Raw genomic sequence first — 23,763 nt, 5'->3', positions numbered from 1 at the left:
GTAAAGAAATTTTTTTCCCTGACAGAATAATCTAGAGAATTAAGTAATCTGTTTTGTCATTGATTCTGTTAAGAAAATAATCTGTAAATCTGGATTCTTAGCTGAGTGTCTTTCCAGTAGTACTTGCTTTGGCCAATTTTAAATATTTTCAATACTGCTTAATACTGCTGTCTTCCTTCATCACTCTTGTGCAGTCTTTTGAGAAAAGTAAAACTAAAATGTCTTTCTCCTCCTTCTAAGGGGTCCAGTAACTGAAGTTCTCACACCTTACACATTTGAAGTAATTTAACACATTTTCAGTCTTTGAAACTAGTTTGTTTTATTTCTTTCTAAAGAGTGGCTTCAGTTCAGTTCAGCATAATACTCTAGACAGAGCAGGTATGTTCCTGTGTATGGGTATCCTTCCAATAGGTTCCATTCCATCTAGTAACATAATTTTGTACTGGTGAATGAAAAGTACTTCAGGAGAACTTGGGAGGGAGGAAGGAAGGAAGGAAGGAAGGGAGGGAGGGAGGGAGGGAGGGAAGGGAGGAAGGACACATTCAGAATATTCTGATGTTCTTCACTCTTTTTTCCAATATAGTTGCACCAAATATCACATTTATTGAGTCTCCGACTCCGGACCACCACTGGTGTATTCCATTCACTGTGAAAGGGAACCCTAAGCCCACATTGCAGTGGTTCTATGAAGGAGCTGTACTGAATGAGTCTGAATACATCTGTACTAAAATACATGTTATCAATCAAAGTGAATACCATGGCTGCCTTCAGCTGGACAATCCTACACACCTGAATAATGGTGCTTACACCTTACTAGCAAAGAACGATTATGGAGAGGATGAAAAACGGGTTGATGCTCATTTCATGTCAGTGCCTGGAGATGGTGAGTGTGGGTTTTTTTTGTTTTAATGCTAGCAATTGCAAATTGATGAAAGTGGTGAAATAGTGCTTTTGGCCAGTTTAATTATTTTGGAGGAAGGTTTTTGTAGAACTTTATTTTCTCTGAATGAATATCTTCAATATTACTTGCAAAATAATGCTTTTCTTGAGCATTTTCTTCTTGTTTATTGCTTCTGAAGGGCAGTCATGCCAGTACTCTGTAAATCTTCTCTTTGAGTAACCATCCTCCCTGCCAGCCAAGGCTAATGGAAAGTTGCTGTTTCTGAAGTTTTCCCGAGTCCCAGTTCTTACCCTGAAAAGCACTGAGTTCCAGTTCAACCCCTCTTTAACTTGCTGTACTGCATATGAATGGAACTAAGTAGTGTGCTCAAGGATGTAGAGGATGTTTGTGTGGCATCTAGTGCCTTGCTGGAAAATTGATAGTGCAGATATGTGAGTTCATGATAATATGTTGTTTTGGGACCTGAGGGAACTGGAGAAAAAACAAGTAACCCAGGAGGAGGATGGATAAGGTCTCAGATCTTAAAAGCCATTTTTGGTGTCCAATTGCCAGGCACCTACATTGCTAGTAGTATCAGCATTCAAGGTGGTTGCTGCTTCAGTTGCTCTAAAGATTCCTCCTCGCCATTTCTAAATACTATGTGGGCAGGCTCAAGGTGGACTAGCTCACTGAATTGCAGAGACTACTGTAAGTGATTGATGTTCACTGTGGTTTGATCTTTTCCCACATCTTCAAAGCCATTCATGAAGTGGCTGTAATAACAGTCACTGTACGTGTAAGGCTATTGGAGCATATGGAAGAAAACTCTGAGTGGATCTTGTACATTTGGAGTAGAAATAGAAGTGTCATCTTGTGCAAATAATTGCACAGTCATACCTCAAATATGAGACTGTATGTATCTTTGGCTTTTTGACCACGTGATATAAATAGTTGCCTTTCTTATTTTATAAAACAGCAGCGCTCTGTAATGTTATCTGATGGAAAAGAAAAAATTGTGAATATTTAAATTCTCTTCCTACATCTCAGGCCACAGGCCACAAAAATATGGTCAGTATTTCATTTTTACCTTTTCAGCTCAGTTTGCTGAAATGGGGAGAGAGATGGTAGGACTTTTGCTTTCCCATCCTTAGGAGATGACGAAGAGCTGATAAAACCGGGCTTGATTTACTCCCACTGTGCTCACTGCTCCTCTCCTCTGTTTTCTCTGAAGTTCTTTCTTAAAGTGACTCATTACAGAAAAATGCCATGGTTTCAGCTACTGGTGTCCCCTAATACTGCATTTTCATTATTCAAAAAAACAGTTTACCTCATGGCATTCTGTGTACAGTGGAAGTTCTCTTACAGCCTAATTATTTAATATAAACCCGGCTTCATTTTCTAACAGAGCATCAGCTTCCTGTAATACATTAGGTGATTTTATAATTTTTTTTTGGTCTTTGATCCAAATCCCTTTCCTATCCTGTTTTTTTCTTTATGCTTCTGTCCACAGTAAATAGAACTGTAGCTATTCTCTAATTGAGAAAGTAAACATGATTTATTTTTTCCATCCCTTTTATATTAATATAGAACGTAAGTCTACCAATATAAACTGTGTTGTATTATTTAATAATTTCCCAATATCTGTGGTGGAGTAAGCTTCACAAGAAGAGTAAAGAGGAAAAGGGACTCTGTATAGACAGGATGTAACTGCATCAGAAATTAGTTCATGCATAGTGGATGGCACCAAACCAGTCTTAAAAATTAACAACAGGGGAAATGGCTTAGCTACTTAGCCTCCTCAATACTGTTTTTAGTTTTCTCCTGCAAGAATCATGGAACTGAGCTTCAGAAAACATCACAGCATTGTTGTCTCCTCCACTGAAGCTCGCATAAAAGCAAATGCATCATATTACAATTTTTGTTCTATACTATTTCTATTTAAAGCACTGTCAGCTTTTTCAAATCCTTAAAAGGCTTTTTCAGTGCTGTCATTACTGTGCAGTTTCTTCTTTTGGCCCACATATTGTACACTGAAGCATAAAGATTAAGGCCCACACCCTGGCATTATGTTCATTTTCATGTCTTCATGACTGAATTAAATACCAGTCCTGATGTTTCATGGGGTGGGGTATACTCACTGAGCTTTAAACTGATTCTCTGGTTATTGCATCACTTGAGGAAATTCTCTGAAGATAAAAAAAAAAAAAAAAAAAAGAAAATCTAAAAATTTCCTCACCTATAATCCACTTGCCTACCCAAAATATATGTATATGTCTGAAGCATGTTCTGCATCAATACGGTAATAGTCCACTTCCAGAGTTGGATCAAACATGATGATGATGTAATTTGTGCTAAGATGATCCTAACTTTCAGCATCCTTCTTGAAGGACTATTTTCACTGGTCTGAGATTGCAGGCATGAAAGAGAGGAACCCATGTACCATAGCGGGATTATGGTTGTGCTAATGATACCCAAGTTAATGTTGCAAATTAAGAATTTGTTTTAAGTGTGAAGATGTGGAAGAATTAATGTTTTACAAGCTGGGTTTTTAACTATATTTAGTCTGCAAAAGTTCTTGGTTTCCAGTTCTTGCTGAGAGTGACATGATTATTTGAGCCTAACGGCTGTGAGCAGTAAGCACAAAATGGTCATGGTTTATTCTGGGGGCTGTTCTCATGGAACATGATCCAAAATGGCTAGTGAATGAGGGAGACATTTTTACCAATAATAGATATTTTTAATTAAGTTTATTCATCTACTAACTCTCTACATTAAAATTCAGCTGAATGAGTCCAAGTCACGTATATCTGGTCGAAGCAAAAGAATATGCTAAATATACCTTAGAAGTAGGATCTTGCTTGTGCAGCATAAAATGTTTTTTGCAGAAGTATGTTTTTGGATTGAGTCTCTTGCTGCTGCTTTATTTTGGAAATGCCAAATTTATAAAGAAAGAAGCAAACAATCCAAGTGTAGTTGATTTAGTTTGTAAAGATGAGTGAATAGGACAAGGCTCTTGGTAGCTCATTTATTCAACAACCTCTTCTAATGGGTGCCAAAACAAAGGTGTCATTCTGTTCTTGGCCTTGAAAACAATTGTGTGTAAATGTACAAAAGGACTGTGGTGAAGTTTAATGTTAAAATAACTTCAACTGATGATTAAGTTGGTATGTTTCTATGTGCTAAATAGAAAAAGTAATACTAAACAGAAATTTGGGGGTTGTCCACCATCTTGATCGTTGTAGCTTTATTTGAAGTGTTAATTAGATAAAAGATATTCTAATGGAATTGATGACTTCATATTTTATATGTCTGGAAGGAGTTAAGGGAGTTAAGGAGTTAACTAACTTTCTTAGTTTATCCTAATTCCGGTGAATAGAAACAAAAATGTAGGCATTTAACTCATAAATGACTAGGAGTTTAACTCATAAAGGACTAGGAGTTTTTTGGTTCCTTGGGGTTTTTGTTCCACTTCAGATTACAGAAGGTGAGTTAGAAATACTGTTTTTCTGCTGCTGGATGTTCTACACTGGAAAACTGAATCCATGAACTTTTGTGGACAAAAATCTCTGGTCAGATTACTTGAGGATAGATAGTCAGGCTTTCTTCACTGGTTATTTATTTCTGCAAAAATTGACATGACAGTTCTCATGGGATCTATTGACATATATCCCTAGAGACTGGGATATCTTCAAGTGCATTTAAAAATAAGCCTAATATTCTGTTTTCATTCTACAGATGGGTTGCTACTGGTATTTTCAGCAGGTTCTTGTTCTGTTAGCAATGGTATTCTGCATTTACTTCACTGTGGCATTATGCCTGTGTGATACTACTGCTATGGATTTACTATATAGTAGCATAAACAGAATTGTGTTTATTGAAGTTGCATTAAACCTTAGAGATTTTAATTATTTGTTAATTTTATTTCCAAGCCTGCAAAAGTAGAGAGAAAAAATATGGAAGAGATAATTATAAGCCTACTACATAAACTATGCTAGAGGTACATTATAGATCAGAATGAATGGGTATGTTCAAACACAACACAGGTGTCTTGCAAAAACTTTAATAACAATTCGCTGATTTCTGTGGCTGTTCTGTGCATTTTACTCACTTATGTGCTAAACCTTATGCAGATGCAGTAAGTAATTAGAAAAAACTGCAAAGAGGAACCAGTAAAGTTTAGAGAAGTGTAGACTAGACAGGTATCCATTTGCTAGGGTAAAGTCTGGTTTCTAAGACATCTGACTATTTCAGTAAGAGTTCTGTCTGTGTGTCAGCTGTGCATCTGGCTTCTTGGAAGCATCCTTTTACAGAGTGAATAAAATGGTGCTTCTTAGGCCATTTCTAAGCCTTTGTCTTGCCAGCTCACAGCTTAAAATGGTTTGCTAACACAATGATACAATAGCATAATTTTTTAAATCAGGTACAAATCAGTGTTTGTTAAAACTGTGAAATCTGCTTCCACTTGAATTCAGGGAAAGTTTTACCTTTGATTTTTCAGCAGGAATAGTTATTGTTACACTCATTCCATATATATATATATATATATATATATATATATATATATATATATATATATATATATATATATATATATATATATATATATATATATTTGTATTGATAGTGGAAAGTAGAAGTAGTATTTTGCCCAGTTGTGAAATAACACTTGTCCCTGCCAGAATTAGTGTTGTGTACACACATGACATGAAGAAAAATATTAATCTTTGGAAAAACTCTAAGATGCTTGTAAATGTAATTAACAGACTGCAGTTATTGATGCTGATTTGCGTTTACGTAGATACTTATGATCTCTATAGCAAATAAAGTCAACTCTTAAAACTACTCATAAAGAAATTTTTATTCTTCCAGAATTTGCAATTTATTTACAAAGCTTTTCTTTCTTTTTTTTTTTTTTTTTCTCTTTTCCATGTACAGGTAATGGCCCAATTTTGGATCCAGACGTTTATGGTATATATTTGATTTTCTTTTATTTTTGTAATAGAAATGAAGGAACTGAAACATTAAAAGTTCAAATGTTAGGCTCATTAAATTGAGATGTCACGTAGAATGATACAGCTCTAAAAGGTACTTTGTGGTTTTGGTTCTCCAGCCTTATAGTTAGTATATGTGATGACAATACAATGTTTTTCTTGCTATGCTGCTTTTGATTCACATTAGGAGAAGCATAAATCCACTGCTACAAATGGGTTGATCCTGTAGGATGACAGCTGTGTGATGTAGTTCACAGACATGAGATTTTGTGAACCTTTTGGAGGCATTTCTTGGAGGAAAGAGAGTTTGTGATTTCTCTTTATACAACTTAATTTATTTTTTCAGGGATGATTCCATACTTGTTTTGCCTCCAAAATGTACCCCTAAATCCCACTTAGAAATGAAGTTGGCGCAAGTAAGTTTTCCTGTAGGCAATTTATTTTGCTCTGTCCGCTCATTTGTACCTTCCCTTAATCTCTCTTGCATAAGCAGACCATCAATTCAGTGGTAGCTGAGTGTGTGCCAGGAGATTTTGATGACACAGTGTTCACATTAGTTTTTTAGTTAGGCAAAATGTACCAAGTGAAAGCCAGTGTGCACTGAAATAGAAGCTGCAGAATGAAAAGCAACTGTCTGGTTTTCAAAAATATTTCTGGTATACTTCTGATGAGTAGAAAAATCCTTACACAAACAGCTTGAAGCTGGATCCTGTTTGGAGTACTTTTTATTTGGATGAAATAGCCCATGACTCAGGTTACCTAAAGCTGATCTAAATGTTATTGCTTTGATTCCATTCCACGTCATTAAACTTTAGCAAATGTGCAATTGAAGCATCAGTTTGACTTCAAATGCTTAGAAACTCCAAAGGATAGCTTCCCCTCCCTCTCTTTCCAAAATTTTTTTTTTTTTTTTGATGAGAAGGAGAAGGGAGGGTTGGGGATGGGAAAGTGGTGATGGTTTGCACAGTTTCTTAATGTGTTGTATTAAATAAGCTGTATGCATGAAGATTTTGATTCTGAGCTTTTATCAAGGTCCTGATGCCTGTGTATGGCTTTAGCCATGTAAGTCCTGTGCTTTGACTGACTTGGCTGGGTTTCTGCTGAGGGGTGTGTGCTTTGAGTTTTGCTAGCAGATCACAGCCTGCAAGCCCTAGTCGTGGTGAAGGTGGCCTTCCTCTTTATTTCTGGGTGTTCTTTCTGCTGTTTGAAACTGCTGTCCTTGTGTGTGAGGCGATTTCCAAATGTTTTTGTTAAGTATTTTGAACACACAACAGAAATCAGAAGATCTGATGAGGTGACATCAGGCTGCATGACTTTGAGCTTGCTGAGGGGAGTCCTGCCTGCGTGGGGCACTGCTTGCTGCAAGCGTGGAGCAGTCACTTGTGCCTCTAGCTCACCTCTGCGGCACCTCTTGGAAAAGAGAAAGCAAGAATGCTGTCCTGACACCATCTGGAAATTAACTGAGAGAAATAAACCGACTCACATGGGTCTGAGCAGGACATTGAGTGCAAAGCCAGCTCCTTTGGCTCTGAGTTCTTTTTTTCATGCCATGATGCCTCTTCTCATGTGGTTGTGACCATGAGGGAGACAACCTGCCCCATATCTGCCAAACCCCAGAATGACTGTGCAGAGTGACCCCCTGGTGCTGATGTGACTGTGATGTTGTGTCTATCCCAGCTGCCATGCACCTTGTTTGTGAGATGGCTGTAAAATACTGGCCAGCGTCAGCTGCAAATCACTGCAGCTGTTATTAGTCACTGGTGGCTGCATGAGGTACAGAGCACCAGAGAACCTGGCCCTAGAGCAATATGAGCCTTATGTAGCATGAGTCAAAAGGCGTTATCCTGTCTGTAGGAATGCTCAGTGTCTATGTCAGAATTTCATAGTGAAATGAACAAGAATTTGTTCAACTCAAATCGTCTGGCTTGTGCTGGGTAGCTGTCACGTGTGTTTTCCTTACCGGATTCACCCATTTCAAGAGGCTTTGAAGATCTGGCAATACCTCAAATGCAAATGATTCACAGTTAGACAGCAAGAAATGTCAGTGTACCAGCAGTATACTAATGTAACCTACCTTAGCTCTTGCCCATTTTAATATAGAAGGCACCCAGAGGATTCACAGACCAGACCTGTGATTCTCATTAGGGTGTGATTTCCAGTAGTTTGCAGAAGGCTTGAGCATAAACAGAACTACAAATAGCATCAGCTGTTATTTACAAGTGAAATTGGGAGCAAAAAATTCCTTCTCCAAAGTTTGTTTTACAAAGTCAGAGTAGCAAAGGCTCTAAATATTTGTTTTATATGTTAGTCTTATAAAACAATAATAAATAGATGGTTGGCCAAAGCCATCTTTGTGAAAATTTTCCAAGCTAGTTGTGAAGGAAGCCTAAATTTTTTGACTGAAGTACTTGTTATAAAGCAGGCTTTGCCTGCAGATAATGAATTCGAAGTCTCCTCCTCTAGCAAAGGATGTACTCACAGTGACAGATGGTCAGCACAGAGCCTGGTCCGAAAGTCCAGGCTGCTTGTGCAGGTGAGCCATTCAGGCAGCTATTGTGCTAACTGGACGAGCAAGGAATGCTGTTCATTCTCCTGTTGCTGGTGCTCTAACCTTGCTGCATGGTAAGCTACACACACAGAGATGCAGTGCAAAGTTGGAGAGTTCAAACGGTAAAAGATCAGGGAATTAATTTTTTTTCTCTTGAAAGCTCTGTGAATTTAATACGTATTTTGTCTTGAAAGAGTCCTGTCCTTTGGCATGCATAGTTTAGAGCCAAAATAGACTATGTGAGTTGTTTAGACATCCTGACTGTGCTGACTGTAGCACTGGTGCCAGAGGTAGCTGACAGCTTCCTGTACCAAAAAAAAAAATCTGCAGCCTGCAAGTGCTTTGCAGAAAGCAAATGTGTCCTTGCATGCCTGAAGATCAAAAGCCCAGTGCAAGTTCTTACTAACACTGCCAGCTGAGCTCTCCAAATTGGCCTTGGGAGCTAAAGGAGAATAGTGCTTAGGTGCAAGCCCTCCCTGTTCTTGCTCAGCTGGAGCTCTATGCTCAGAAATGCTTGTGCCACTGTAGTTATCAGGAGCTTTTTCAAATTCACATTTAAGATTTCATCTGCAGGTTTATGACACTGATTTTAATCAAAACGTGTAAAGAAACACCTATTTAATTGCAAATTTAAATTATGATGCTGGAGGTGTATTTTATAATAGGTGCAGTTATTGTCCTTTGTTTCTTTCATTAGCATACATTACAGTCATGAAATTAAAATGTTTTGTGTACATTTATTACAGATGTAGTAATTAAATAAATGCATTTTAAAATTTTATTTTAATGCATGTTTATCTTAACTTCATATATATAACATTTTACTATTTTTTTATCTCATTTGAATAATTTTTTCAGGAGATCATGGACTCTGTGTATTATTTTGAATATCTGTGTTTTATTTTGAAGTTCTTATAAATAATTGAGCCATGATCAGTCTTTGCATGGAATAGTTCTGATTTTGTCCCTGCAGCCATGTTAGTGCAATTATTTTGATAAATCAATCAAATTTCTTCATACCATCTCAGGCACTTTAAGTTTTAATGGTTTAACAGTATGATAGCAATGTTAAACTGTAACCTCTTTGAATATAATATTTTTTTAAATTGTTTATCAAACAAATGAAAACAGCTATTTCACATTTTATATTAGTAAGATGGTTTGAGACCCATCTGCCAAGTTCTTTTCAGCAAAACAAAAGCGCTCAAGCTATTTTCTAAGACTGTCCTATATTTGACTGAATACAAGGCTGGTGAAGTTCAGTGTAGAGGGCAGTCTTTCATTTTTAATGGGAAGTCAGAAGCACATAAAAATAGCTCTATGGATGAAGTTCGCATTTAACTCTTGTGTTTCCAGTAGGGATACACATTATGATGTAGATTGCTTTTTTTTTTTCATGTTTGTCAGTCTCAGCACATTTGCTCAATTACATGCCACAGTGATTCCTTCCAAAACATTTCGGCTTCTTTAGCAATTATGAGTTGTGTCTAAAGAGCTTAAATTCCTAAAGCTGATAGTGGCCTTACCGTCTAACAGAGCAGAAATAATATAGAGAAACCATTTCCCCATCAAAGTTATGAAGTTATAAAAGCAACACTTTTTCCTTTCTTAAGAGTATGAAACCACACCTAATGATCTTGGAGATGCCACAAATAACAGTAATCAAATCACTTCAACGGATGTTTCCAACAAAGAGAATGAAGATAGCATCACTGTAAGTATATGCATTGTTTCCTGATCTGTGATATTGTGGACTTTTTGGCTATACAGCTTACAAAATTGCAGACACTATAACAAGACTCTGGCCTATAAGAAAACTATAGCTATTGCTATGTTGTGATCAAAACTCAGGAAAAAAAGGATGAAAAATAACATCAGTGCTCCCCACTCTTGTCCTTCCCCCATTTTTTTTAAATGAGTGAATCACTTTTCAGTTCAAGTAAGACTGCTATTTTGTGCCTTGCTTTTCTGAAAAATGAAACTTTCATTTTTTTAGCCTAAGAATTTGCATCTAATTTTTAGTCAAGGAGAACAAATCTTCATTTACAAAACAAAGACCTCCAAGAGTTTTTGGAGATTGCTGGTTGAATTTACATCCTGGAGTCACCTCAATGTTAGAAAGATGATATGCTGCAATGATTTTCAAAATGTGTTGTTTTAAGGCAGGACTTCATGTAAGTTTTTGATTAAATGGCCTGTGATAGATTTTGGTACAAGTGGCTGTACTGATAGGCTTCCTAGTTTGCTGCCTTGCCTCTCATGCTGTCCTGAACTGTAATGTTGGAAACTGATAGTGGGTTACCAGCCTGGTTGACATTGCAGCCTCCCTCCATCAGGGACTCTGTAAAACAGCAAGCGGAGGAGAGTGTGCATTCAGGAGCCTGAGAGCAGACTGTGGTTGGGACAAGGTGCTAAAGATTGGGAGGATCCAAGACAGTTTTGTCTCGTCTGGTAGCAGTCATTGAATGGCCAAGGTGATAAAGGTGGGACCTGTGGAAGCTCCCCAAGCTCTGGTCCAAGCTCCCCTTAATAAAGCAGGGCCAATATGGTTCTTTATGGTTGTGTCCTCTCTGGTTTTGGTTCTTCCAGTGATGGAACCTTCACAGCCACTCCAGGTAATTCATATAAGTATTCAAACATCCCCACAATTAGTTCTTTTTTCCTATGTGCTGCTCTTATTTGTTTTCTTGTAACATGCCACTCTGCTGGAAGGGAAAAGGATGATTACACTCCCTCCCACCTGCCTTGAATGTGTAGGATGTTGAAAAAGTTCTCATAAGTGTCTGAATCTGTGTTCTCTGTAGAATAGAAGAAACCTCAACAAGTCTCTGTTTTCTGTACTCTTGATCTCAGTTAAATGTTTCAGTTGAAATGAATCTCTTTTCATAACTGGATTAATATGAATGTATGCTGGATGACTTTGAAGACACAAAATCAAAACAAACAGGTCTGTTTGTGTCCTCTCTTTTTTTAGGTGTACGTTGTGGTGGGAATTGCAGCACTGGTTTGCACGGGCTTAGTAATAACCCTCATTATTCTGAAGTTTGGAAGACATTCTAAGTTTGGTATGAAAGGTAAGCAGGGTTTGTTTTACACCTTCCAGAATTGTTGTGGACTGTATGAACTGAAACTGTAGTCTGCTGAACCAGGAACAGACAAAATAGCAACATTAAATGCCACCACATTTAATATTTTGATTATTCATCAGGTAAGTAAAGGAAGAGGTAGATGCAGACAGCGTAGGATTTTGCATCAAACACTTCTACTTCTGTTTTCTTCTTAGGATAAATATAATTTCTTTGCCTGCTGCAGCAAAATCCCCTGAGGCAATTCCTGGAGTAAAATATTTTTCAAGTCAGTGTAGGTGGGAAGAAGATAAGAAATGAAATTTATTCTCAAGTTTAAACTCAAGTTTGATTGATGAGAACCTATGCTGTATGTAAAAGGTAGTTTAAACAGTACTACACTGTTCCATTAAGGTGATGGGGAAGCACTGACAAGAGCAGAAGGTGCATTTGCAGTGGATCCTGTCATAGTGGTGCTTCCTGATAAATGCATTTTCATGTGCTTCTTGGGGAGTAGCATCTGGAGAGAGTCGCAAGTGCCCATGTCCCTGTGGAAGGGGGAAATCTCAGCCCTTCATTTATTCATTTATTTATTTTACAGCCAGATGGAGGTATGTGTAACCTGCAACAACTCTGTTACTATGTTCTTTTACTAGTATCATCAGTCTGTGTCTGATGATGTGGGTGAATTTGTCTTTAAAAAGAAAAAGAGAAAGAATTTTAAAAAAATTTAAAAATCAACTTGCTGTGTATGTGTGTGTGTGTCTTGCTGAGAGACCTAGAAGATGCTTTGCTGTGTGCTAAAGGAGATGAGCATTTTTTTCTTAAGATATGTAGATGAGGGTCTGTGGAGAACATGGTAAGTAATCTTTTGGTAGACTCCTGTTAATCCCATGTCCTTTTTCTAAACTGTGCTTATGACACAGTACCACTTGGATGTATATTTTGGTAATGCTTACATGTTCTTGGTAAGTGCTCCTTTCAGAGATATCTACTCTAAATTTTGTGTTCCTGTATTCTGTTTAGAGTAGATTTCCTGGAACAAATGTGATTTGAGCAGAACAGAAACGTAGTCAGTGCAGATCAACTGCTGGGATGGTAATCTTGTCTCTCACCTCCTTCCAATATGTCTCTGCTGTTTGGGGTAGCATTAGAAAAGAACAGTCATTGTGAAATATCCTGAATAGTAACATGAAGTCAGCAGCATTGAGCTGCAGAGTTTTGGCAGAAGGCTAGTCTGTGACTGAACAGTTCAGCCTAAATTTTTTGTTCAAGGCTTTCTGAATTGCATTTAGAGAGCTGAAGTAGGTGGAAGCTGATTGAGAGAACCAATGAGAATTGTTTGATGTTAGCTCTCTAAAGCTGAATATTTGTTAGGTTTTTAAAAACATTTCAACCACCATTATTAAAGAAACTAGGAAATAAACCCTACCCTGACGGAGAATGCACAAAGTTCTATTTTGTGTTGTAGTGTTTAAGTTAGTACCTACCAGGAAGCTACTTGTTTTTCGGTATCTTCAGATACAGCTCTTCTCACAAAAATAGTATTCTTGCCTAATCAGTAAGTTTGACCTGAGTAGTTCTTTGTTGCAAAATTATCCATGTGGGTCATATTTTAATAAGAATATTATTTCATGGAAATGAACTATATGAAATTTTAAAAAAGGCCTCGTACATATTGCTTATTTTATTTTTAATGTTGAAATGTCCCTGTGAGTTAGAAATAACTCTTGAGTCTTTCATGAAAAAGGAATGATTGTCATCTGTCCCTTAAGTGGACCTCAAACCTCTCCAAAGCATGCATTCACACCTCAGATTCACCATCTGGATCTATCCATAGTCCAAAGTCCCAGAAACACTCTCTCCCTTCATCATTATCTGTATTACTGAGCTTGTATTAAAACAATATCTTAAGACTTGAGATTAGATATAAATAGATACATAATGCCCGGGCTAATAAGAAAATATTGCCTGCCCTGAAAAGTCTGAAGTGTAAGTACATGTTGAGAACTGAAATATGAAAATAAATAACTTGGTGTATTTGAACATGAGGAAAACAAGCTGACCGTGATGAGAAGATTTTTTTTCCATCATTATTGACCAATACATTTAAATGTGTATCTTGGTATTTGTGAATAGAAGGGTAAGTCAGCTACCTGAGAATTCTGAGGCTTTTGTGATTTAATTCAGTCACAGCAAAATTAATCCAAACTTCATGTGCAAAGAGTGTGCTATAGTGGTAGTTTAATAAACAGCTTCAGTAGGGAAATGGGAAGGAGCTAAATATCTGCTTTTCCATGGAAGATATTTATAAAACAAGATTTTAAAATCCTCTAAAAAATTAATGATGATTTTTGTATTCATAAGAAGTAACTTCCTGAGTTACATCAGGCAGAAATGCACAAAAAGCTATGCTTCTTTTTTCTGTTACATTCTGAGAATACAACATGGTCACTCAGATATCCTATCATTAAATGTCTACACACCCTTCTTCAGCAAGCAATTTGGGAAAAACAAAGTAACCATTCAGTAATTGCAGCAGTCAAACTGTCACTAATGCTATTTTTCATGTAACCATGTATTTGGAAAAATCGTCCATTGAAAATCAAAAAAAAAAAAGTGTATATAGGCTAAGATAACTGCATGTCCTGTAGGAAATATCTTTATGTAAGGGATGACATTTTCATCTCATTTGGGATCAGAGCAGACATCTGCAGCTTCTGTAGACATTGTTTTATGCCTCCTTCATTTAAATGTCAGTTTATCCCATCTTTTACATGGGCATCATCTGCCTACTTCTTAGACTTGCGTCTTTGCTGAGTTCCTCTGTACTTGCAGAGCTTGAGCACGGGTGGGGTGTGTGACTGACAGTTCCCGAGTGCCCAGAGAGAGGTGTGGATCAGGCACACAGTCTGAGCTGTGGCTGTGTCAGAGCTGCCCACACCTGCAAGCACTGCATGTGCTGAGGCTGACACAGAGCTCACCTTGAGGTCTTCTTTCCAGTACTGTATGGAGCAGAATAGCTTCCAGTCTATGTGTTAGAGAGCACCAGGTCCTCTGGGAGCTTCCAGTTCTTTGGCAGGACTGATCAATATGTCATCAAAGTCTGTTGAGGAGTTCTATAGCAATAAATTATCCCTATTTTCTTACTTTTCTCTATTAATTTGGTATATCTAAGGTAAGAGAATAACCTGGGGTATGTTCATTTTAATCAGTTACCTTTCCAAACTGTAGTAATAGAGTGTTTTTAGAAGTGAGGAGGACAAACAAAGCACTCGGAAGCATTTTGTTTAAGATGTTCTGTATTCTGATTGAAGTTGGGTTGTGCTGTATGAACCAGTTGTTTTAATTCTTGCCTTAATTCTTTTTATTCTGTCTTTCACAGCTAGAGGAGATAGCAGTTTCTAATGATTGACTTTGGGAACAGTATTAGTACAGAACAGATCTGTGGTCCGTGCTAGAGGAGTCTTAAAATAGAGTTAGTACAAAAAGCTCTCATGTTGTGCTAGACTTCAGACTTCCACAGCAAAATTCACCAGAATAATTGGTGGAACATAATTCTCTATTTCACTGCATTTGTATATTTTAAACACCTTCTTATACAGGACCTAGTGACAACAGCTTTGTATGAAAAGCTGCTTTTTGTTCCTCAGATCTGGAGGTGAGGTTTTTAGACCCTTGCAAGATGCTGTAGCATAAATGGTGAAAGCTTCATTTAATTTCCTAAATGCATTTGTTAAGACTTGTGGGTTGCTCTTATGAAACACCTTGGCTTGCTTTTTTGCTTGCTTGCTGTGGGATGTGAAAATGCTTATGGTGGGAATTCACTGGAGGCTGCCAAGACAGCTCTTACCGTTTTGTGTTTATTTCTGACTCCATCTAACCAGCTTATGAAACTGAAAACTAAGAAGGGAACTGGAGTAGAGAGGACAAAGGAGCATTTGTGAATTCCCTGAGAGGATTTGTGGAAGAGTAATTCTAATCCTGTTTTATTCTGCTTTGCATGTTGAATAATGATGGAAGTAACCAAATGGTTCACAGCATAACCAGCCCAATACACAGTTTGCAGATGTTAGTTGTGCCATTAAGCATGAAGAGAAGTATGAAGAAAACTGGTGGAAGATAAATTAGTGGATAAACTTCAAAATAGCATTATTCAGTCAAAAGGATTATTTTTGATTATATCAACTGTTCCTATTCCAGTGACAAGACGATCCCTAGTACTCCCTGCTTCCTGGGAATCTGGAGGTGGATAGACATGGAAAGGAATATTATCACGGCAGCTTTACTGATAGAGATAAATGGAGTTTGTGTACGTTTTCCCAAAGTCAGAAAGGAAAGAGAAGCCACTCTTACCCAAAGACAGTGTCTTCTGTCTTTTAAGTTAAGAGATAGAAACTGACAGAAGCAGAGGGAAACGTGTGTACTTGTTCCATGTAGGGTGAGAGGGATTTTTTTATGTGTTCATTGGAAGTTTCTGTCAATGCCTTGAGCTGAGTGCAAAGGGAAAAAAGAGTCTGAAATTCACATTGTATTCTGACAATGCCAGCTACCTTCTTGTGTCTATGGGCTTGCATGACATGCTTTGAAAGGTGCTTCACCTTCCTCAAGCGCTCTCTGAACTACTTCCTGTGTCTATATATATGTCCTGAATTCTTCCCCCCATTCAAAGCCTTGCAAGTCTGTGCTGATCAGGGTACAGAAGTTTACCTTTCTGTGATTAGGTAATGAGATTTTGTGGTTGATCTGGGGGAGAAAACTGTCTCTTTTAGGACAAACACCCCAAAATACTACCTTTCCTTAAAGTTCTTGCTGGCTGCTTGTCGACTTTTTTGAGTGTAAGTTTAAAATTTGGACTATCAATGAGAGTGCTGTTCTCTTTCATCAAGCTGATTAAAAATTAGGGACCCATCCATGGATTTTTCCTTCTCAAATCCAAACAGGGTATTTTCTCCTGCTTCTTGATAGCTCTTTTTCTCAAATGATTTGTGTAATATATGTATTAGGCCATGAACATCCTTGAAAACCTTTTAAATAAAAGCATTGGTTATTCAATAGAAGCACACTGATAGCTCTGGAATACTTCTTCTCAGTGCATCACAGTTCACTATATTTTATTTGCTCCTAACTTCTTGTAACTTTTTGAGCTTTGGTCCAAAAGACAGTACAGGGAAAGGCAGCTTGGAATTCATTTCAGTTGCATCATCTTTCTCAGTTGTCTTACCATATTTCAGTTTGAGTAAGAAACACTGTACAAAAGCATGGTAAGGGTCTCCTTACAAAGCAGAATTGTCCTTCTGACACAATGACATGACATAATTACTGACTTTAACTCTCATTTACCCAAACAAACATTTACCTGACTCAATACAATCCAGGTGAAAGTACAATGCCTTACCATTCTGTCTGAGAATTTTGCATAATTTGGCTGTGTTGGATTGTGTGACTTAAGGGCTGTCAGGAAAGATCTTTAGTGTCTTACTTGTCTGTAAGCATATAGCAAATGGTCATTGGTTTTTCTGCTTTAATTTTCCATGACTTCACCTTGTTGTTGGAGAGGGGCTGATTGCAAGGGACTTAAAAAACTCCTCTTTTTCATTCACAGTAGTGATTGAAGAATTAGGATTCTGGAGTGTTTAGGTATCTCTGAGTAGTTTGAAGTATTGATCTGGGAAAAGGGAGGGGTTTTGTGTTTATCATTATCTCATGCATCACATGTCTTGCTTAAGCAATTGGGTTGCTGCTTATAGAGTAGGAGAATAATGAAATTCAGTTAAAATAGAGATACTTCTTTGACTTTTAATTCTAAAACAATTGCAAAAGAAAAGCTTTGCATATTCAGCAAGGATCTGCAGTTTGACAAGTATGACCTAATATTCAAATTGGTATGCACTAAGCTTGTAGTAGTAATGGCTACAATTTTGCCTTTTCAGAAAAATCATTAAAAAGGTAAAGTTTGTAGTTGGGACCACATCTTCTGCTTGACTTTCAGCAAGTCACTGAAATACTGAACTTTTTGAGCTTCCACTTTTACCTATAGAAGTGATTTTGTGCTGTGTTGTACCTACCCAAATGCCAATTCTGTGGGTGTCAATCCTTTAATATCTTTGGAACATTCCATTACTTAGTCAATGAGCAGAATGTAAAAGAGGGATAAATTCATGTGAGTCAGCACTGTAAGATCAGATGTAGAGAAAAATGAATGTGCTCAAATCTGCAGTATTTTTAGTGAGTAGACAATGTAAAGGCAATGATGATATTGCTCATCTGAACCACACAGAAGCTTTTTTTATTGTTTGACACTGACATTCCAGTCCCTGTAGTTGTGGACCAATCATATGAATTGTCTATTTTAGGTGCATCACTTTTTAATGGGGGCTGTAATATTGCTTTATCAAATGACCATTTGGAAGATCAGAGTTGTTAATGCTTCTAAGTACCTTACTTTGAAGGAGCATATTGCTATAAGTGTATCAAAGAATAAGAGTTTGTATTAACTGATCCATAAACGTGATTTCATGTGAAGAATTTTACAAAGACCTTAAAATATTTAAGTTACCATTCTCTTGTGTTTCTGTAAAAAAAAATAGACCACTATTTATTGCATTGGTTTGGGTCTTTGTCACACTATCAGAGCATACTGTTAGACATTTTCAGAGTTCCATTGTTCTTATCCATATAAAATTTGACCTCTAGGTCTCAGGTGTCTGTTTTGGTCTGCTATTACATTTTCTGAGTCCAATCCTAAAAGTGCAAGATACCATAGAAGAATGTAGCTCTTTCTGTAATAGGAGCAAGCAAGTAGAGGATGCCTCATATTTAAGACTAGATTTATGAAGCTAGCTCAGATCTGAACTGGGGAATTTTTAATAATGCAGTGGTGCATTAGACTCTTTGATTGCAAAACGTAAACTCAGTTGCAATGATTGAGGGAGAAAAGGAGTTACTAGCTTGCTTAGAACTTTACATGATTCAGACTAACATGGTGGTATTATTTACAATGATGGTATGAACAAAGGAAAATTGTCTGAGGCCTCGTGGCCATTGCAAATGAAAAATGAGGAAAGCAACTGTAAACAAGTACCTGTTGTATCTCATTCCCCCTCCACCTAAAGGACTATACATGCAGGTGATGGGATGAAGGAATGTGCGTGTATGTGGTGTGCATGAAGTGAAATGGAGAACTGGGGAGATGCTGAGTAGAGGACAGCTTAGAGATGAAATGCAAAGAGATTGAAGAGAGAACATGGATACAGTAGAATTGAGAAGAGCTGAAAATGATGTCTTCTAAGGCTCTACCTTGGTATGGACTGAGCCACACAGAAACAGCAGAGCTCCTAGTTCATGGTAGTGGAAGAATAAGACAGTCCTAGAAGTTTAATCTGCAGAGTCCCAAGTCCATGTTCAGTCTACATTCACATTTGCTTCACAGGTCTTTATTTTACAGTTTCTCCTCTGGTTTTTTTTTTTTTTTTTAATGTACAAAGGGTGAATTTTCACCTGCTTGTATATGAACTTTTTGCCCATATGAAGGTCATGCTATTTTGGGAATGTGTTACTTTGTGAGGGCAAAATATGGTTTACCTAAGGAGAATTTTAGAAAGAAATGAGTTGGGATATAGGAGGAAATGAGGATGAGAGGAATGGAAGGTGGAGAGAAAGTAGACCATGATAATAGTAAGTTTACCTGTGATCAAACTGAAGAATCAGTTTCATCAGATGAAATAAAAATCAGTGAATCAGAAAAAAAGAAAATTACTAAAGAACAGCAAAGCTGGTCTATGTTTTTCTTTCTTTCTTTCTTTCTTTCTTTCTTTCTTTCTTTCTTTCTTTCTTTCTTTCTTTCTTTCTTTCTTTCTTTCTTTCTTTCCTTTCTTGCTTGCTTTCTTGCTTGCTTGCTTTCTTGCTTGCTTTCTTGCTTTCTTGCTTTCTTGCTTTCTTGCTTTCTTTCTTGCTTTCTTTCTTGCTTTCCTTCTTGCTTGCTTTCTTGCTTTCCTGCTTTCTTTCATCATTTTTGAGTTGTCTCACTTCTCCAATGGTCTAAGCATCATTTACGATAAAGTTCATATGTGCTGGGTTTTGATCTCCCTTTGAGGAAGTGTCAAGGTCCAATGCTAGAAAACTTAATGCTAAAAACCAAGCAGTTCTTGAACACTCTAGTTTGGAACATGAATAGTAGATAAATAGAAGGCATTCTTGGTAGAATTGAGGCCCACTGTATGATCTCCAGGAAAAAGGCTGATGTGGGAATAACTGGCAGCAGAGGCTTCTCCTGAAGGCTGGGCCAGTTTGAACTGACTTTCCACAGAACAGCTGAGGCTCACAGTCACTCTGCAAGTGTCTAGTCTTACACTCAGCACAAAGCAGGCTGAGCTCGTGATGTTTATGGTGTTCCTTTCAGAAAAACAGGAAGTGCTGTAAAGCCATTACTACAGCAGTGCTGTTGCATCTTAGGAAGCAATGAAGAAGTACAAAAATTTAGAAGAATTAAGAAAAATCAAGACAAAAGGTAGCCAAGCTTCTTGAATATCTAGTAAAAGAAACACTTTAGGTTTTACTTCAGTTCTGGGAAAAAGTTCAAGTAGCATTTTATAACTTGAATGAATAGGTCCTTTTTCTATCTCATTTTCACACACACACCCTGATGCATGTTCAGCATCTTCCAGAATGTCTATAACCTGGGATCAGCATTGTACAGGAGGTATTAATTCATTGCAGCCAGTGAAACCCCCAAAGTATTCTCTTTGTGGGTAGCCAAACACATCTTTTCCAAGTGACTCACAGCTCTTCTCAATTGCTCTTTTTCTGGAGATAATGTACCTCCCAATGCTTCCTCGTTGGTGCAATATGAGTATGCCTCTCTACCTCACAGTGGCCAGTGTTACAGCCTTTCACATTTTTGTACTTTAAATGCTAGGTTTACATTCAGTCCTCAGGTTGGGTGATAATCCAGTGTAAGGATCAGAATAGTGTGTTATATATAATGACTTTTTTCCTCCACATGTGGATCATGAGTCACATAGGAATGGTTGTCCTAATGGAGCAACTTTTTGTGCTGCCCTCAAAGTCCATTTTGTCTTGACACCTCTTTGGTATTCTGCACAAAAATCAGAATTGCTTTGTTGAAGAAGAGTCTGTAATACTTTCTGTTTTGTACTCTGCCATGTTTTGTCCCATTTAGTGCTGTTTGCTTTGCCAGTAGCAGAAACCAGGAAGACTTGATGGCACTCCTAGTGTGGAAATGAGAAACCAGATTTAGGAAAATTAGATCTATCTTTGAAATTAAAAAAACAAATAGGGCACGATTGAGAATCTTTCTAATTTTCTCTGTTTGATTTTTGAAGCTTCTTAAAAAAGACATCAGAGAGGGAGCAATGTAACAGGGTCCTTTATATTTAAGTAAAATGGGCAAACTATCTAGTAACTATTATTTAGGCTACATCAGTTTTATTCATGGTGTCAAAGGCTAATGCACTGTTCCTTAAGCTGCCTGGAATGGCTGAAAACCCTGGAGCACAAGGTGGAGTAATGCAAACATATAAGAAGTATTTATAAGGGTCCTTCACCTTTTCCTGACAGATGACAAAATATGTGAACTAACTGAAAGAGTGTAAGTTTAGTTTAGATATTAGGAAGAAACCTTTTACTTTGAGGGTGGTGAGGCAACGGAACAGGTTGCCCAGAGAAGTTGTGCATGCTTCATCCCTGGAAGTGTTTAAGGCCAGGTTGGATGGGGCTTTGAGCAGTGTGGGACAGTGGAAGGTTGCCCATGGCAAACAGGTTGAGAACAGGTGATATTTAAGGCCCCTTCCAGCCCAAACTGTTCTATGATTTTCTTTGTCATGAAGCTTCACTTCTTCTTGGCACTTTGGCCAGCCAGTCATGACTGGTCCTCCTCCCTCTATTAGCCCTGTTGCCTCTTGCCTGCTCTGAGCATTGATGGTGTGCTACTACTGAGCTGGTGTGTCTGGGAACTCAGGCCTCATAGAAATTTTGGATTTTAAAGGCATTATTTTCATAAAAAAGAAAAGGACAGCCTACAGTTGTGGCACAATTTCTGTACTGCCACAACTCTTCTGCAGAGCATATGTGAAAGCATCTGCAGCTGGAAGGTGTCCGTTTTTAACCCTTGTGAGGAGTGTGATCGCAGATTTGCCTCCACATTTGACAGGGCCAGCCCCAACATGGAGACATGTCATGTACGGCCTTTAAAGTAGGAGAAATTTTAACTTTAGTTGTGGTCAGTAGATGTGATTTAAACTGGGAGAAAAACATTCCTTAAAAAGCAGTAAATTGAGTTACTAGAACCCTTTATTTCAAATGGGAGCTCTCAGGCATAGGAGCCCCTGGCCACAGCTGAAATTTTTGGTAACAAAAGTCTTCCAAGATAGGTTTGTGCCTTTCAAAAGGTTACATCTGTGACTTGTAGCAACAGGCAGCAACAGAAATGTAACTTGTAATAACATTCCTTTTTGCAAAAGAGTCTGAACCAGAATCTGTTAACATCCCTTGCTTTTATTGGAGAGGGCCCTTGCAGTGTTTTGTCACACAGCTTCTGAAGCTGCACTGTTATTTCTTCTCCTGTGGCACGTGGGTATGTGCACTATGAGCTGTCCATGTTTTTTCTGTCTTCAGCTAGCTGTGATGTAGTTGTGCATTTGTTGAATGTCTCTCTAGTAGTTTGAAGGTGAAATTAAAACCTTTGAATTAGAAGGTCAAGTTGTGTCTTTGTGCCTACCACAAGCAAAACATTTCTGCCTATGACCATCTTGGAGGCCTATAAGCTCTCACTGCTGTCAGTCATTTTGGAGAATAGTAGAGAGTCTCCTCTGCTGAATTCCTCTTTCTGTGCTTTTGAATGCTGGCTTGCCAGCTAGGCAGGTGTTGTAGCAGCTTTTCATGGTGCCTGGAGCTTGTGCATTGCATCTGCTTTTGCAGTGGCCTCTCCCAGCATGCTCCAGGTAAATATTAATGCAGACTATTCTGCTGACATTGCAAGAAATCATGCAACCTGCCAGTGGCTTAGTAAAGCCCAGGTGCCTTAAGAGCGCAGGTTGTGAGTCAGGTGGATGGCACAGGGCCTGTTCCTGCTCAGCAGCTGTGAGTTTCAGCAATACAGCTATTAAGCACAAAGGTATCACCTCTGGCACATGCAATCTTTGTGATGTGGTGTGGCAAAGGTGTTCTGGTATGCGCTTGTTCTGTGCTAACACAATCCCTCAGGCAGATGCTTTTGGCTCATGTCAGAGGCAGGGAGATAGATGTTTGTCTTAGTTTGAAAAGACAGGTGCCTTCCTTGAAATATAAAAATGTAAACCCCCTCCCTCTGAATTATTCTAATTTTGAAATAAAGGGGCTCTCAGGCAAAGATATGGGAGTAGGAATAGCAGTTCTTTACTAGGAGAATTTTAAAAATTCTTGTACTATTGCATTCGTATTTAAAAAATACGAATGCAATAGTACAAGAAAAACAGAAAATAAGCCACAGACAGAATCAGAATACAACCTAACACCCTGTTGGTCAGGGTGTTGGTTGCAATCCAATTCAATGGTAGCTGCAGTCCTCCTGAAATGACTGAGGTTCTATTGAAGCAGTGAGCCTGTAGAAGGGTGTAGTCTTCCTCTGAAGGTCCAGTGGTGATGTAGATGGGCTTGGTCTTCCTCTGGGAATCCAGTGGAGAAGACAGCTGCTCCTTTGGGAATCCAGTGGGAAAAGCCTGTCTCTGTTGTACCAAGTCTCAAATTATATCCAAGTAGGAATGCTTGGCTCCTCCCCCTGGGCAGAACATCTCATCAGATGTAATCAGCATCTCATCAAATGTAATTTTTATTAGTCATGCAGTGAGACTCAATGGCCCATTAACAGAAGATATCTCCCCAGAGAGAGGATTGGTTGTGGAAGAGATAAAGAAAACTGCCCAATTAACAGAAGGGAACTGCCCCACCTCTGACAGATGGCAATTACCCTGCACACATATCTTAACAACCCAGGACAATGTTTTATTTGGTTGGACCAACATGGCTGTTCCTGTGTTCTGTGCTGCACAGAGGAAGGCTCATGAGAGAGAAAAACTTTCCTTTCTCTTTATTAAGCACCATATTGTTTTGGTAAAGAAAAGTATAAAATATATAAAACTATACTAAGAAAAGTATAAAAATATAAAACTATTCTATTGCTTTTCTAAAAATAAGTACATTTTTAGAAAAGCAATAGAATAGTTTTGAATTACTTATGGTTGACTTACAGTGCAGTTCAGCAGATAATCTATCATGAAGGCA

General features: G+C 38.0%; 1 protein-coding gene across 4 annotated transcripts in view; it reads left to right on the top strand.

Moving 5' to 3' along the window:
* The window catches only part of NTRK2 (neurotrophic receptor tyrosine kinase 2), a 197,847-nt gene that overhangs the window by 45,357 nt on the left and 128,727 nt on the right, over positions 1-23,763 (top strand). For all 4 annotated transcript variants that reach the window (XM_059493179.1, XM_059493183.1, XM_059493181.1 and 1 more), the window contains exons 8-11: positions 584-883; positions 5,816-5,848; positions 10,033-10,133; positions 11,394-11,493. In XM_059493179.1, coding sequence (XP_059349162.1) covers positions 584-883; positions 5,816-5,848; positions 10,033-10,133; positions 11,394-11,493 — 534 coding nt within the window. The remainder of the gene's footprint in view (positions 1-583; positions 884-5,815; positions 5,849-10,032; positions 10,134-11,393; positions 11,494-23,763) is intronic.

The sequence above is a fragment of the Ammospiza nelsoni genome, chromosome Z (assembly GCF_027579445.1).
Source record: "Ammospiza nelsoni isolate bAmmNel1 chromosome Z, bAmmNel1.pri, whole genome shotgun sequence".
NCBI classification, from domain to species: Eukaryota; Metazoa; Chordata; class Aves; order Passeriformes; family Passerellidae; genus Ammospiza; species Ammospiza nelsoni.
This window is presented reverse-complemented; position numbering and strand designations above follow the sequence as displayed.